The sequence below is a fragment of the Syzygium oleosum genome, unplaced genomic scaffold, assembly GCF_021117445.2.
Source record: "Syzygium oleosum isolate NSW1041296 unplaced genomic scaffold, Sole_v2.1 Sole_v2.08, whole genome shotgun sequence".
NCBI classification, from domain to species: domain Eukaryota; kingdom Viridiplantae; phylum Streptophyta; class Magnoliopsida; order Myrtales; family Myrtaceae; genus Syzygium; species Syzygium oleosum.
The window spans coordinates 223,863-236,423 of record NW_026607492.1 but is presented as its reverse complement, the minus strand read 5'-3'; the positions used below and the strand labels follow the sequence as shown (position 1 = coordinate 236,423).

Genomic DNA, 12,561 nt, shown 5'->3' with positions numbered 1-12,561 from the left:
TAAGAAGAATCAATAGAAATATCTTAATTATCTCAAATATCCTAGAAAATTATCTAATTATCTCTAAAAAATATGAAAACACCTAGGTTGTCATTAAGAAAATCCTAAGGCGGCGAGTTTGGTGGTGATGTCGATTCTTTGATATGAGCAGCGGATGTCGTGAATCAAAGGAAAGCATGGTCGATACGGTTGGCTTTGCTGACCAAAACAGTAACTGAACGAACGCGACCGATGCGGCTGGCGTTGTAATTGCAAACGGCTGATGTGGCTGGTTTTGCTTTCAAAACAGATATTAAATGACGTGGCCTATGCGGCTAGCGCCGTAATGACCAAGCTGAGAATTCGGAGGAAATAGCAACTGGCCAATACAGTTGACTTTGCTGACAGAATAGTAATTGGGCAATGGCACTTCCTCAAATGACAAGGCTTTGCAAACTATGCGATGACAGAACTCGTTGATGTTGGCAATCGGACAAGGCGATCAATGGAGGATATTACGACTTATTGAAAACAAAAATGATGAGATGTGAGATTAGCTCCGGATGCACACTCAGGTGTGCCCTTACACCTGATGCACTTTAGGATCGACTAACTCTAATATTATGTTAGATTATCCAAAACTATTAGATAAAGAAAGACCACATGAATATAAAGAGCATATAGAATTTGTTGTGAAGCATGTAAGACAATATTTCAACACCGCTCTCACTGTGCAAACCGAATTAAGAGCAACACATAGAATTTTGAACATATAATTTTGACTGATGTGTGTGGACGCACATATGCGAAAGAGATAGTATCTGATACCGTGTTAGATTTTGTAAGTACACCATCAACTGTTCTAAAAGTCTAAGTTGTTAAATAAAGGCGTAAATTTTATATTTAATTATTTTACAGTCTCTTCATGTGTAGACTGGACTTTGTCCTAAGCCTACTCCCCTCTCACGTAGGTCGTACTTTGATCCTATAATCTAATTTTTTTTTTGGGTCAAAGATCCTATAATCTAATGACATTAGATTTACATGTCATCCTATAATCTAATGATGTGTGAATTCTTGGGCATTCTTTGCACTAATTGCATTCTCATTAATTTCATGAAGTGATAGGACGAACAATTGTTGCGCAAAACTCCCTTAATTTATCTAGGGTTAATACCACGAAAAATCTTAAATTGGTACACATGTGACAATTTTACCAAAAACTAAATTTTTTATCACAAAAAATCCCAAACTGGTATACCTGTGATAAATTTATCCCAAACTAATATTTTGACCAGTAAAAACCCCAAACTAGTACATTTGCGACAAATTTACCCTTCATTAGTTTCCGTTAAATTGAATTAATACCACAAAAAATCACAAACTGGTACACCTGTGACAAACGGAAGATAAAACATAAAACTGATACATCAGTTAACTGTCGCGTGTCATTTAATAAAATAATTTGATAGAAAAATTTAACGGAAACAAACTAAGGATAAATTTGTCACAAGTGTACCAATTTTGGGTTTTTAGTGGTTAAAAAATTAATTTGGGGTAAAATTGTCATGGGTGTACCAGTTTGAGGTTTTTCGTGATATTAACCCATTTATCAATCTCCAGAATTATTTCTATTTTTTTTAAAGTCCTGTGATATCGAATTTGTTATGTATTCTGGTCGAAAATTTTGTCTCTCTCCCGAGCATAGTAAAACTAATGGTATTATCCATTAGATGTAGCTCAAAAGCTAAAAGTAAAATTAATGGTATTGTCCATTCCTGAAACAAATATGATCAGTAAAACATGGAATTAACAGAAGCTCAACCCTTTTCTGAGTAAGCAAGATATCACAACCCATTGCAGTTTCAGCAACAGCAGAAAAGTGGACAAAAAGTGTATCGTTCAGTGATAAGTTGCTTCAGCCAGCTGAACTTGAGCCAAATGCCTTCACAATGGTACTGACTCTCTCCGCAAATGTTCTGGAGGTTATCTTTTTACCGGGTACATGAAACGGATTCGAAACTGCATCCACGTATGCCGCATGAAACCTCCGGAAGAACTGTTCGTAAACAAAGCAATGAGACAGATTTCAATCACAGGCGAGATGATACAACTACCAGTAGGAGCAGAATGTACCTACTCAAGCATCCTAAAGATACAATCTGCATATTGCTATGTAATTACAAAATGGCAATGACCTCTTCATCTTACATGCCAGAAGAGATCATCATTACTAACTTACAAAACCAGCTACGCGCCAGTGATGCATAAGCAAAGCTAGACCTCGTATTATTCATAGTCCATTCATATCCAAGTACTGCTACATGCTCTCTTCTATAGCCTTAGACGATCTGTACACTCCCTCAAAGGAAGTAGATTGTTTCACATAATATTGCAAGGAGCAGGAGAGGAAACGGAAAGGAAGACAAAGTGCAAGTGTTGCAATCTGATCCATCACCTGTCAAATGATTCCTTTTTACTAGAATCAAAGTTTAAAAGATGCTTCTTATGCTTTACACTATCTCAACTACTTGCCATTTTTTTCTTCAAACGATGAGGATCTCCACTCGAGTAAGCTCTGCTTTATCAGATTTCCTCGCTATCTAAAGCTGGGTGCATTGATGGTCCACAAATACCCGACTGCCCTCAAGAGAATTGTAAGTTACTAACAAGAACAAGCATGAAATTTACGTTTTAGGCTTAGTCCCTTAGGCTCCACCAAGACACATGCCACCAGTCTGTTCCCTATGAGAGAATCTTTACCCTGAAGTTTACTAGTTACCACCACATTCAGCAGATCCCTATTCCAGGATCAGCAAACTCAAACCTCTATTATTTACCATCACATCCAGGATACATTTTCAACTTGGCAACAATGGAAAGTTTATAGCAAAGCCTAGGATCAACAGCCGACATGCAACTGTATAAGGATACTGATGTAAGAGTTCACTGAAGAGTTCGGAAAATTACACCAGAAACAACTGTATTTACTTAAGTTTACTCACATTTCTCACATCGGCATCTTTGACATCTAAATCTGTTGTGACTAGGATAAACTTCACTTTTGTATTAGTCAGATAGCCATACCTGCAAGCAGAACGACCGCATCAACCAAAAACTCGCTTACTAAATCACAGAGCACTAACCATTACTGGTCGACACAAGTTTCTACTCATCAAGTAAGCAAAAGAGGACTTACACTTTGTAGTTTTCGGTCGGATAAAGAAGACCCAGAAAAGTCTCATTCAGCAGTGGCCCTGATTTTTTCGGATTGTTCACTGAACATATTCAAACAGAGCAACCACAACACCATAAGAATTCACCAATAGGAAACCGCAACGTGACGTTAGCCTCAAAATCACAATATGTGCCAAGATCTAAACTTTGCTATGAGAAATTTCCCCACTCCCTACCACTAGCTAAAGAACAAATGCAATTTCTGAATCACCGCTAAAATCAGAATCAACCGGATGCTAGCAACCTTGTTATTACAGCCCTTAAGAAGAAAACATTCTCAACATTAGCCAAATGAAGTGACACGGATCAAAGTTCGGGCAACGAGCTACGCGTGCAGATACGTGTAAGAGGGAACTACGAACTACCTCGCTCGTCGACGACGTCGAGAGAGCAGTGGACTATGTGGTGAAGCTTGAGCGCATCGTCCGCCTCCGTGAAGCTCTGTATGTACAGCGGGTTGTTCTGATCCCGATCGGAGATCAAAAGCCGCGCGAATCAAAACACAAAAAGACGAACAGCCATAAGATGGATTCAGGCGATCTGGAAAAATCGAAGACGAATCGCACGAGGGCGCATCCCGGGCACCGGCGTGCACCGCGGGGGCGGAGGCGTACCTGGTGGCCGACGACGGCGACGCAGACGATCATCTTTCTCCGATCGCGTTGCTTCAACCGCTGGAGCTGACGCTGCTGAGGAGGAGTCGAGTTCTTCATTTGCAGGTAACGGGTCGGGCACGGGTTTTGTTCGGTTGCACCGGATCGAAATGGGTGTCCGGCCCGGTAAGGCCCATACCTTTTTTTAATCCGGCGGGCCTGACGAGTGGTTTCCAAGCTCGGGATCGGGCCCGACCGGCCCAAGCTTTTGACCCGATTCGATTGCGGAGTCTGTTGGGTTTCCCTTGCCTTGTCGCCGCGGACTCGACTCTTTTATCACGTTACATTACGTTTCATAATAGCCCAAGAAAGCATCCCTCCTTTCTTGACTTCCACGATGCTCGTTTCATTGCTTAGTAATCTCAATCACCCCCAACAAAATGGATCACGTTAAGGACGAATAAAAGGGATAAGTATAATGTGGAAACTTGTCAGAGAGTGCAATTGAGTTCTACAATTTTCAAAAAGTGCAATCGAGTTCTTAAAATTTGTCAAATTGGTACAATCAAATCTTTTCATTAATTCTATCTAACTTGACAAATGAAAAATGTTAACAAATTTTGAGACTTGTTTGTGCAAACTTGACAAGTTTCAAGACTTAATTGCACATTTTGAAAGTTTTATGGCTTAATTATTCTTTTGGGATAAGTTTTAGGACTTGATTGCACTTTTTGAAAATTTTTAAGATTCAATTGCATTTTCGTGACAAATTTATAGGCGAAACTTTCAAATAATGGCTTGAATTGAGGCGACTTTTTTTAAGAGAGGTCCGAGTGAATCTTGCTTCAATAAGGGACTTGAACAAGGTCGCTTTCAAATTTTTCCAGGCCCCTTTTTAAGAAAAAGAAAACCGGCTTCACTTCGGATTCCTATTCGAAATTCTCCCGTAAAACATATTCCTGTGGATTATTTTTGGTCGGAAATGGAAAAAATTGGAAAACGAAGGAACGAAAGGGTAGGGGCAATCTGGGCCTTTCGCCAGCAAATCCGTCCCCACGATTGCCCTCGCCTCCGCCTCCAGCACGAGCCGGTCGCGCGGGGTCCGAATTACGATTATGCCCCTCTCTCCGTATCCGGGATCGAGCCATCGAAGCTCCCCCGGTCCCCCCTGTCGAGGTCGCAGACATTCACGTTTCTCTCCCCATCGCTAAACAAAAAAGCCGAAGGGCCGCTCGTTCGAAAATATATATTCAGACAAGAACGTCTCCGACGTACATCTTCCTCTCTGCATCTCTCTCCTCCATTCCTCCGAAACTGATCTTCCCTTACGAGGTGACTGTTCCTTGGGTTTCTTGGGTTTGTCCTTGATTGTCTCGGTTCCGTCTCGCGACATGATCTTGTGGGGAGGCGGCGGATGATTCATGGGTAGCTTGCTTTGGATCGATCGTGTGGGTGTATGATTGGATTCGTCGACGATCGATTGGATGGGTAGCTGATTGGAGCTCCTTCGCGCGCGCGTGTTTTTTGTTTTAGTTCATTTCTTGGTCTTCTGGGTCTTGTCTGCGGCTTGTTCTTCAGCTGCTTTAGGGTTATGATAAGCTGGGATGAGCTCCGTGGGATGAAGATGGGTAGCTCGTGTTGTTGATATCTGCATTTATTGATTGTGTTTCGATGGGTCATTGGGTGGGTTCTGTTTGAAGCTGGCAATCGTTCGTTGTTCATTGGAGGCGCGCTTGGCTTGTTTGCACCTGATGCCTGATTGAATGCCGTTCGTTCTGGTGGCTTAAAAGATTTAATCTATTTGAATCTTTCGAGGGTTTAATCCGCTCAATAGCTGCCTGTTGCTAAAAGATTTGTTTTTTTCTCTCTTTTAAATTCTTACGAATTGTGTCTTCTCATTTCCGAAACGCGAAGGTGATGGTATTCCGTAGAGAAATCATATTTTTCGTCACTCCTGAATCTCAGAGGTTTGGAAGACATGGCCTGTAGAGATTTTTAGGACTTAGTGTTCCATTGCGACACTAAAAAGAGCTCCTGTTTGTAATCTTGTTGTGAATGGCCGACATTGTCTGGGAATTCGAGCCTAGGGGAACATACGGTGCATACATATATTTGGGCTACGAGGGCATATGATCTTATTTCCCTTTATTCGTTCTTTCTGCAAATCCTTTGTGATGCACTTTTATATGTTCTTTTGGCGGTGTTTATAAGATATCATGATTGGTTTGTGATTTGGGTGACAATTTGTTCGAAGGTGATGTTAAATTTGGATTTTATGAATGGTCAGATGGCATTGCAACAGAAGAATATTGCTGCTGAGGAACCAACCACAAGTGGGCACGACGCGACTCTGGAGGAAGCTGATTCTGCTATCGGTGGTTGTCTTTCTGACGTGAATAACAATGGTGACAGCAATGGAATGGCAGAAGCAGATAGAAACATCAAGGAAACTCAGAGTTTCCCTGGCATATATAGGCAAGATGTGGTGAGGAGCAAAAAAAATGGAACGATCGGTATAGTGACTGAAGTTGCTGGGGACTCTGATTCAGATGGCAGCATTACTGATGAGGAGGATGAAGACGAAGACGATGAAGACGATGCTGAAGACAGTGCAAATGAGGAGACTGATGGTGATAGAATCAAATTATCTCGGGAAAATTGTGCCGGAAGCCAAGGTGATGAGAAACCAGGTCCTCTATCTGCCGACCAAGTTCGAGTGCTCTGGATGAATGACATTGAGAGTACTCAAAGTCTTAATGAAGTAACAGTCATTGATCGGGGATTCTTACACGGGGATTATGTGGCTTCAGCCTTAGACCCTACAGGTCAAATTGGTGTCGTGGTGGATGTTAGTATAAATGTGGATGTATCAACTTATAGTGGATCTACTATAGAAGATATACCATCGAGAGAACTAAAGCGTGTGACGGAATTTTCTATTGGAGATTATGTTGTCCTCGGTCCGTGGCTGGGTAGAGTAGATGGTGTTCTAGATAATGTGACTGTGCAGTTTGATGATGGTTCTGTCTGTAAAGTAATGAAGGCTGAGCCACATCGCCTCAAACCTATCACCAAGAATCTACTTGAAGATGAGCATTGTACTTATTTTCCTGGTCAACGTGTCAAGGCTAGCTCTTCTTCGATTTTCAAGAATTCGAGATGGCTATCTGGGTTGTGGAAAGCTAATAAGTTGGAGGGTACCGTAACCAAAGTCACGATAGGCTCGGTGTTTATATATTGGATAGCGTCCGCTGGACACGGGCCTGATTCTTCGACTGCTCCAGCGGAAGAACAGAGCCCGAAGAAACTGAAATTACTGTCTTGCTTTTCCCATGCAAATTGGCAGCTAGGTGACTGGTGTCTTCTTCCATCTTCAACACCAGCTTCGTCTCTATTATACAAGGGTTTGTCAAGACTAGAACTTGATGACTCGCTCAACAGTGAGTTAGATAGCTCTCAACCGGAAAAGGAGGTTGCATTGGATGAGTCAATTGACAACAGAGAGTTCATGGATACTGATGCAGACACTGTATTGGACCCAAAGGCTCCATTGGAATCAATTACACGATACGCAGCCTCATCTGAGTCTAGCTCATGTAGCAGTTCATTGTCGGTTGCCAAGGAAACTCTTCATGAACCTTGGCCTCTTCATCGGAAAAAGATTCGTAAAGTTGTTCTGAAGAGGGACAAGAAGATTCGAAGGAAAGAGGAAAATTTTGAAAAAGCTCTTCAAATTGTCAATACCAGAACAAAAGTTGATGTGGCGTGGCAGGACGGTCAGATTGAACGCTGTCTGGACTCAACAAAATTGATTCCAATTGAGACGCCTGGTGATCATGAATTTGTTGCTGAACAGTATGTGGTCGAAAAGGCTGCTGATGACGAGGATTATGCTGGTGAAGTTCGGCGTGTTGGGGTAGTGAAAAGTGTAAATGCCAAAGAGCGAACAGCTCGTGTCAACTGGTTAAAACCAGTTGCCAGGCCAGAAGATACTCGTGAGTTTGAGAAAGAGGAAGTTGTTAGTGTCTATGAGCTGGAGGGACATCCAGATTATGACTATTGTTATGGTGACGTCGTTGTACGTTTGTCCCCAGTTTCTGCTTCTTTGCAAATGGATTCTGGTATGAAATCTATCGAGACAGGAATGCAACAAAGCGTGCCAGATGAGGATACAACAGATAACGAAGAAGACAGCTTGGGGACTCAAAAGGTCGAGGAAGTCACCGACAATGAAGCTACCTCTACCTTTACAGATCTTTCATGGGTCGGTAATATAACCGGGCTTAAAGATGGTGACATTGAAGTTACATGGGCTGACGGGATGGTTTCAACGGTATGCATGACAGCCTATAGCTATTTATATCTTCCTTTATTTATAGTTACACTTATGTACTCTTTTAGCACTAGTCTGACAATGGTCTGTGCGCAGTTGGCATGCTTACCATTGTTGACATTAACACCTCTTTTGTTTTTTCTTCTTTTTGCTTTCAACCGCAAAAGCAATTGATGGAAGAAGGTTGGAGCCCTTCTATTTTTTGCATGAACTTTCTCAATGTGGTGGTAAATCTGGTGATTAACAGTTAGAAACTCTACTTGAGCTGGAACAGCTGCTGGCTTTAACCAGTGAGAAATTACTTGTGAATCATTTGAATAATGAGCTCGAAAAGAAATAATTCCAAAGATTCGTCATGTCTAAAGCTCCACGTGTTACTAGGTTGGATACAGGCCAGGCCTAAATCTTTATTGCTCTGTTCCTCCCTCTGGACAAAAAATGACCTTCAATCAATTCCACTCATTTTTTCAGTTTTGTTACAATAATGTGACTCGTTCTCGCTCGCTTTCTCCTTTTATAGACTAGATTTAATATCTGGCCTTTTGTTGTCTCTTCTTTGTGGTTTATAGGTCGGACCGCAGGCCATATATGTTGTCGGTCGAGATGATGACGATGCGTCGATTGCTTCTGGCAGCGGGGTTAGCGATGCTGCAAGTTGGGAAACTGTAGATGATGATGAAATGGACGCTGTAGCAAATGACAAAGAGGTTTGTTTCTCCTTATGCCTAGAGCACAATTTGATGAATGTAAATGCAGAGACAACCTTCCGGCCTGGCGATGTGAGGCACGTGCACTTAGCACGATTGTCACAAAAAGTACAAGGAGGAGATTTTATCATGAACAATTTGGACTCATTTAATTTAATAATAACACAAGTTAACATGCTATTAGAATTATCTGGTGTAATGGATGATATTCGCATTTAGTGGAGTGGATACTGAAGAGAAGAAATACAAAGGTTGGTTTACAAAACTGGTTTATAAAGTCATGTAGCAGAACCCTGTCGGGCGTTTAAATGTGGCCTACTTGTTTAATGAGGCACTAACAATTTGCTGTTTGACTTCATAAATATTTCTAGCCCTGAAGTGAAGTTACATGGACGTTAAATAGCTTGTTATGCTGAAAAAACAATCAATTTATGACTAAAGTAGATGGCTTTCTTAGAAATCAACTTTTTTGTTTTTATAGATTTCGTAAGTGCTTTGCATGGTCGCAAAGTTGATGTTTGCGATGTCTACCTTGAACATATCTTGAGCCAGACTGCATTACAACTCTGTTCAATATTTTAGAACTTACACAGTTGATTGAATCGAGAGACCTCTCTTGGACTTTGAAGCAGGATCAGTGGTAGCTCTAATGAAACGATCTTGTAAATAAAATGTCATTGAACTTTATTTGTACTCTTGCTGTAAACAATATCTACAGGAATTTTTCCTTTATATGGTGTATGTTAATTGCCCCTTCTCTGAGTAACGACGCCGAATTATTTCTAGGAGGTTGGACTTGCAAATGATGATGACAATGATTCTGGAGAAGAGAGTGTGGAAAACCATACTGGAATGAATTCAGCACTTTCTTTTCCTTTGGCTGCGATTGGATTTGTAACCAGATTGGCAACTGGAATATTTTCACGAGGCCGGAAAAATCTGGACTCTGGTTTGGATTCTGAAGCTGAAAATGACAGTCATTCCCAGATGTTGATGCAAAGTTCCGATGGATTATATTCTAGTGACGAGTGTAGCTCGCAGAAATCTAACATCATGGACTGTACGGGTACAGACACGACTTATCTTATTGGGGATCAAGATATTTCTGGGATAGTTCCTGATCCAGTGGATGCAGCTGAAAGTTTATGCAATACGAGGCCTCAGGAAGTAGATGCTCCAGCCTCCTATGAAGAAACTACTTGCACTTTTAAACGTTTTGATACGGCTAGAGATCCTCTAGATCACTATTTCATTGGCACGAATGGACAGGTAATGCTGCGAGTCTCATTTAAAAAAATTACGGTTCCCTTATTTTAAATTAAATGATATTGAGGGGATAAATGAAAGGTTGCAGTTCCCTTATTTTAAATTATATGATATTGAGGGGATAAATGAAAGGCTGATACTCAGTGCTTAAAAGGGCAGTCCAAGTGTAGAACCCGTTGCCCCCTTTTTCTCTGCATCCAGTGAGAGAATAAATGGAGGTGCGTGCGTGTGTGTGTGTGCGTGTGTGTGTGGGGGGGCGGGGGGGTGTGGGGGTGTTGTTGGACCTTTATTTTCTGATCGTAAGCCTATCATGGATAGAGTTGAAATCTGAACTTTGTAATAATGTTATCTACAGGTCAATGGTGGAAGAAAGTGGTTCAAGAAGGTACAGCAAGACTGGAATATCCTTCAGAATAACCTCCCTGGTAATCATAATTGTGTTAGATGTGTAGAGTCAATGGAATTTGTAGATATCATCTCAAGTCAAATGGCCTTGGATCTCATTGTAAATGAATTCAACAGATGGGATTTATGTACGAGTCTATGAAGACCGAATGGATCTTGTGAGGGCAGTAATTGTCGGGGCGTATGCGACACCCTACCAAGATGGTCTTTTTTTCTTTGACTTTCACCTTCCCCCAGAGTATCCCGATGTTCCACCAGTAAGAAATTCTGAAATTTTTGACAATGCATTTCTAATTTCTGAAATTATGTCTCTTATCTGGTTATATTAAAGGTTTAATTTCATTTCCTTTGAAGTGGGCTTTTCTGTAACATTGTACCTCAAACCTGCAGTCAGCATATTATCATTCTGGCGGATGGCGGATTAATCCCAACTTGTATGAGGAGGGGAAAGTTTGCCTTAGCCTTTTGAACACCTGGACTGGCAGAGGGAATGAAGTGTGGGATCCCTTATCTTCTAGCATTCTTCAAGTGTTGGTTTCACTCCAAGGATTGGTGCTCAATTCTAAACCATACTTCAATGAGGCAGGGTATGATAAGCAAATTGGGACAGCTGAAGGAGAGAAAAACTCGTTGGCCTATAATGAGAACACTTTCTTGCTGAATTGTAAGACAATGCTGAATCTAATGCGAAAGCCCCCCAAGGTAAAATCACATTCAATGCGCCCTGTGATTCTATTTTCTTCTTTGTATCGAATCTGTCATCCACTGATATTCACTTCACACTTGCCTGGTCCTACTGTCTTTTTCTGCTTTAAGGGCGAGGGCATGGAACCAACTATGATGGTTTATTCTCTGTGAGCTTTACAGATTCAATGGCTAAAGCATAATTGACTAAGGAGATCGATGCTATATTTAAGAAAAAGAAAATTTATGATACTTCACTGTTCTCTCTGCAATCCTCCTCATCGGCTTTGATGCTGTGGGGTCATGGATATCTTGAAGATTAACTTTCAACTCATGCATTACAGACTATCGCTTAGGATGTAAGCAATGCATGCTCCTTTTTTCGGGGATATTTGGTTACTTGTTAAATCCTCTAGAAGTTCGTCCACGTTTTTTTGTTCTGAGAAATTTCGTGTTTAATTGGTTGATGTTCTTTCAGGCTACTAGGCTGATGCTTTAAATATTTCAATTCTCTATTTAGTGTTAAACCAGAGAAGTTGCATGTTAAAACAACTCAGGCAACTCTTACATCAAGTTAGGCTTCTTCATTCTCTAATCGTAGACGCATTTGCTGCTAAAATGTCATAACCGGAATATTTTTGAACTTTTTCCTGGAACATATAGGACTTCGAAGACCTTGTCAAGGAGCATTTTCAGAAGCGTGGCTTTTACATCCTCAAGGCTTGTGATGCATATATGAAGGGATATTTAATCGGATCTCTCACGAAGGATGCCTCTGTAAGCAGTGAAAACAATGCAAATTCAACATCGGTTGGCTTCAAGCTTATGTTAGCCAAGATTGTACCAAAGCTTCTCTTGGCTTTGGATGAAGCTGGAGCTGATTGCAATGAATTCAGACATTTGGGAGAACCATAGCAGATTCTGAAGTCTAAGCCTCTGCCTCTTTCTAGTCAAAGAGGTTAGCTTTGCGATTCACTACGATTTCGTTCACCAACAGATATTTGTTGATGTAAAGACTTCCATTCCTGTGCAAATGAAGAACAGTCGATTTGCGCAGCAACATTCTTTGCTGATTGGTGAATGACATGTTTTAGAAGCTTGGTTTCCTTTTGAGCAAAAAATGCGCGTTTCCTTGTGATTGTTCCAACACTAGTGCCAAATGTATATTTTGGGGTGGCCACATCAATTTTTTTTCTGCGGAAGTTGGCCTCCGTGTGTACTGACTTCATTTTTTTTTATAGGAAAAGTTTTGGATCTTGGAACGTATAATCTATCTTATTCATTGTCAAGTGTTAAAAAGTGTACATTTGATTTCCTTCTGTACTAATCACAATCGTTGGCATCTGAATAGACATTG

The 12,561-nt window shown here is 41.0% G+C and overlaps 2 protein-coding genes across 5 annotated transcripts; one reads left to right on the top strand and one right to left on the bottom strand.

Annotated features, from left to right (window-relative positions):
* Positions 1 to 1,727: 1,727 nt before the first annotated feature.
* Positions 1,728 to 3,944, bottom strand: LOC115672441 (uncharacterized). The gene is made up of 5 exons (XM_030594248.2): positions 3,831 to 3,944; positions 3,582 to 3,678; positions 3,179 to 3,257; positions 2,985 to 3,066; positions 1,728 to 2,038 (listed from the first exon to the last, which is right to left on the bottom strand). The coding sequence occupies exons 1-5, from the start codon at positions 3,927 to 3,929 to the stop codon at positions 1,898 to 1,900; spliced, it is 498 nt and encodes a 165-aa protein (XP_030450108.1). The 5' UTR covers positions 3,930 to 3,944; the 3' UTR covers positions 1,728 to 1,897.
* An 890-nt stretch (positions 3,945 to 4,834) lies between these two features.
* On the top strand, positions 4,835 to 12,493 carry LOC130138818 (probable ubiquitin-conjugating enzyme E2 23). Of its 4 annotated transcripts, XM_056314012.1 has the most exons (9): positions 4,835 to 5,141; positions 6,097 to 8,142; positions 8,712 to 8,849; positions 9,636 to 9,915; positions 9,985 to 10,118; positions 10,471 to 10,540; positions 10,638 to 10,777; positions 10,911 to 11,222; positions 11,868 to 12,493. In XM_056314012.1, exons 2-9 carry the CDS (start codon positions 6,097 to 6,099, stop codon positions 12,117 to 12,119), a joined length of 3,372 nt encoding a protein of 1,123 aa, XP_056169987.1. In that variant the 5' UTR covers positions 4,835 to 5,141; the 3' UTR covers positions 12,120 to 12,493. The 4 variants fall into 4 exon arrangements, with proteins under 4 accessions (XP_056169987.1, XP_056169988.1, XP_056169989.1 ...); XM_056314011.1 differs by having other exon boundaries at positions 5,011 to 5,141; positions 9,636 to 10,118; XM_056314013.1 differs by lacking the exon at positions 11,868 to 12,493 and having other exon boundaries at positions 9,636 to 10,118; positions 10,875 to 11,012.
* Positions 12,494 to 12,561: the final 68 nt, after the last annotated feature.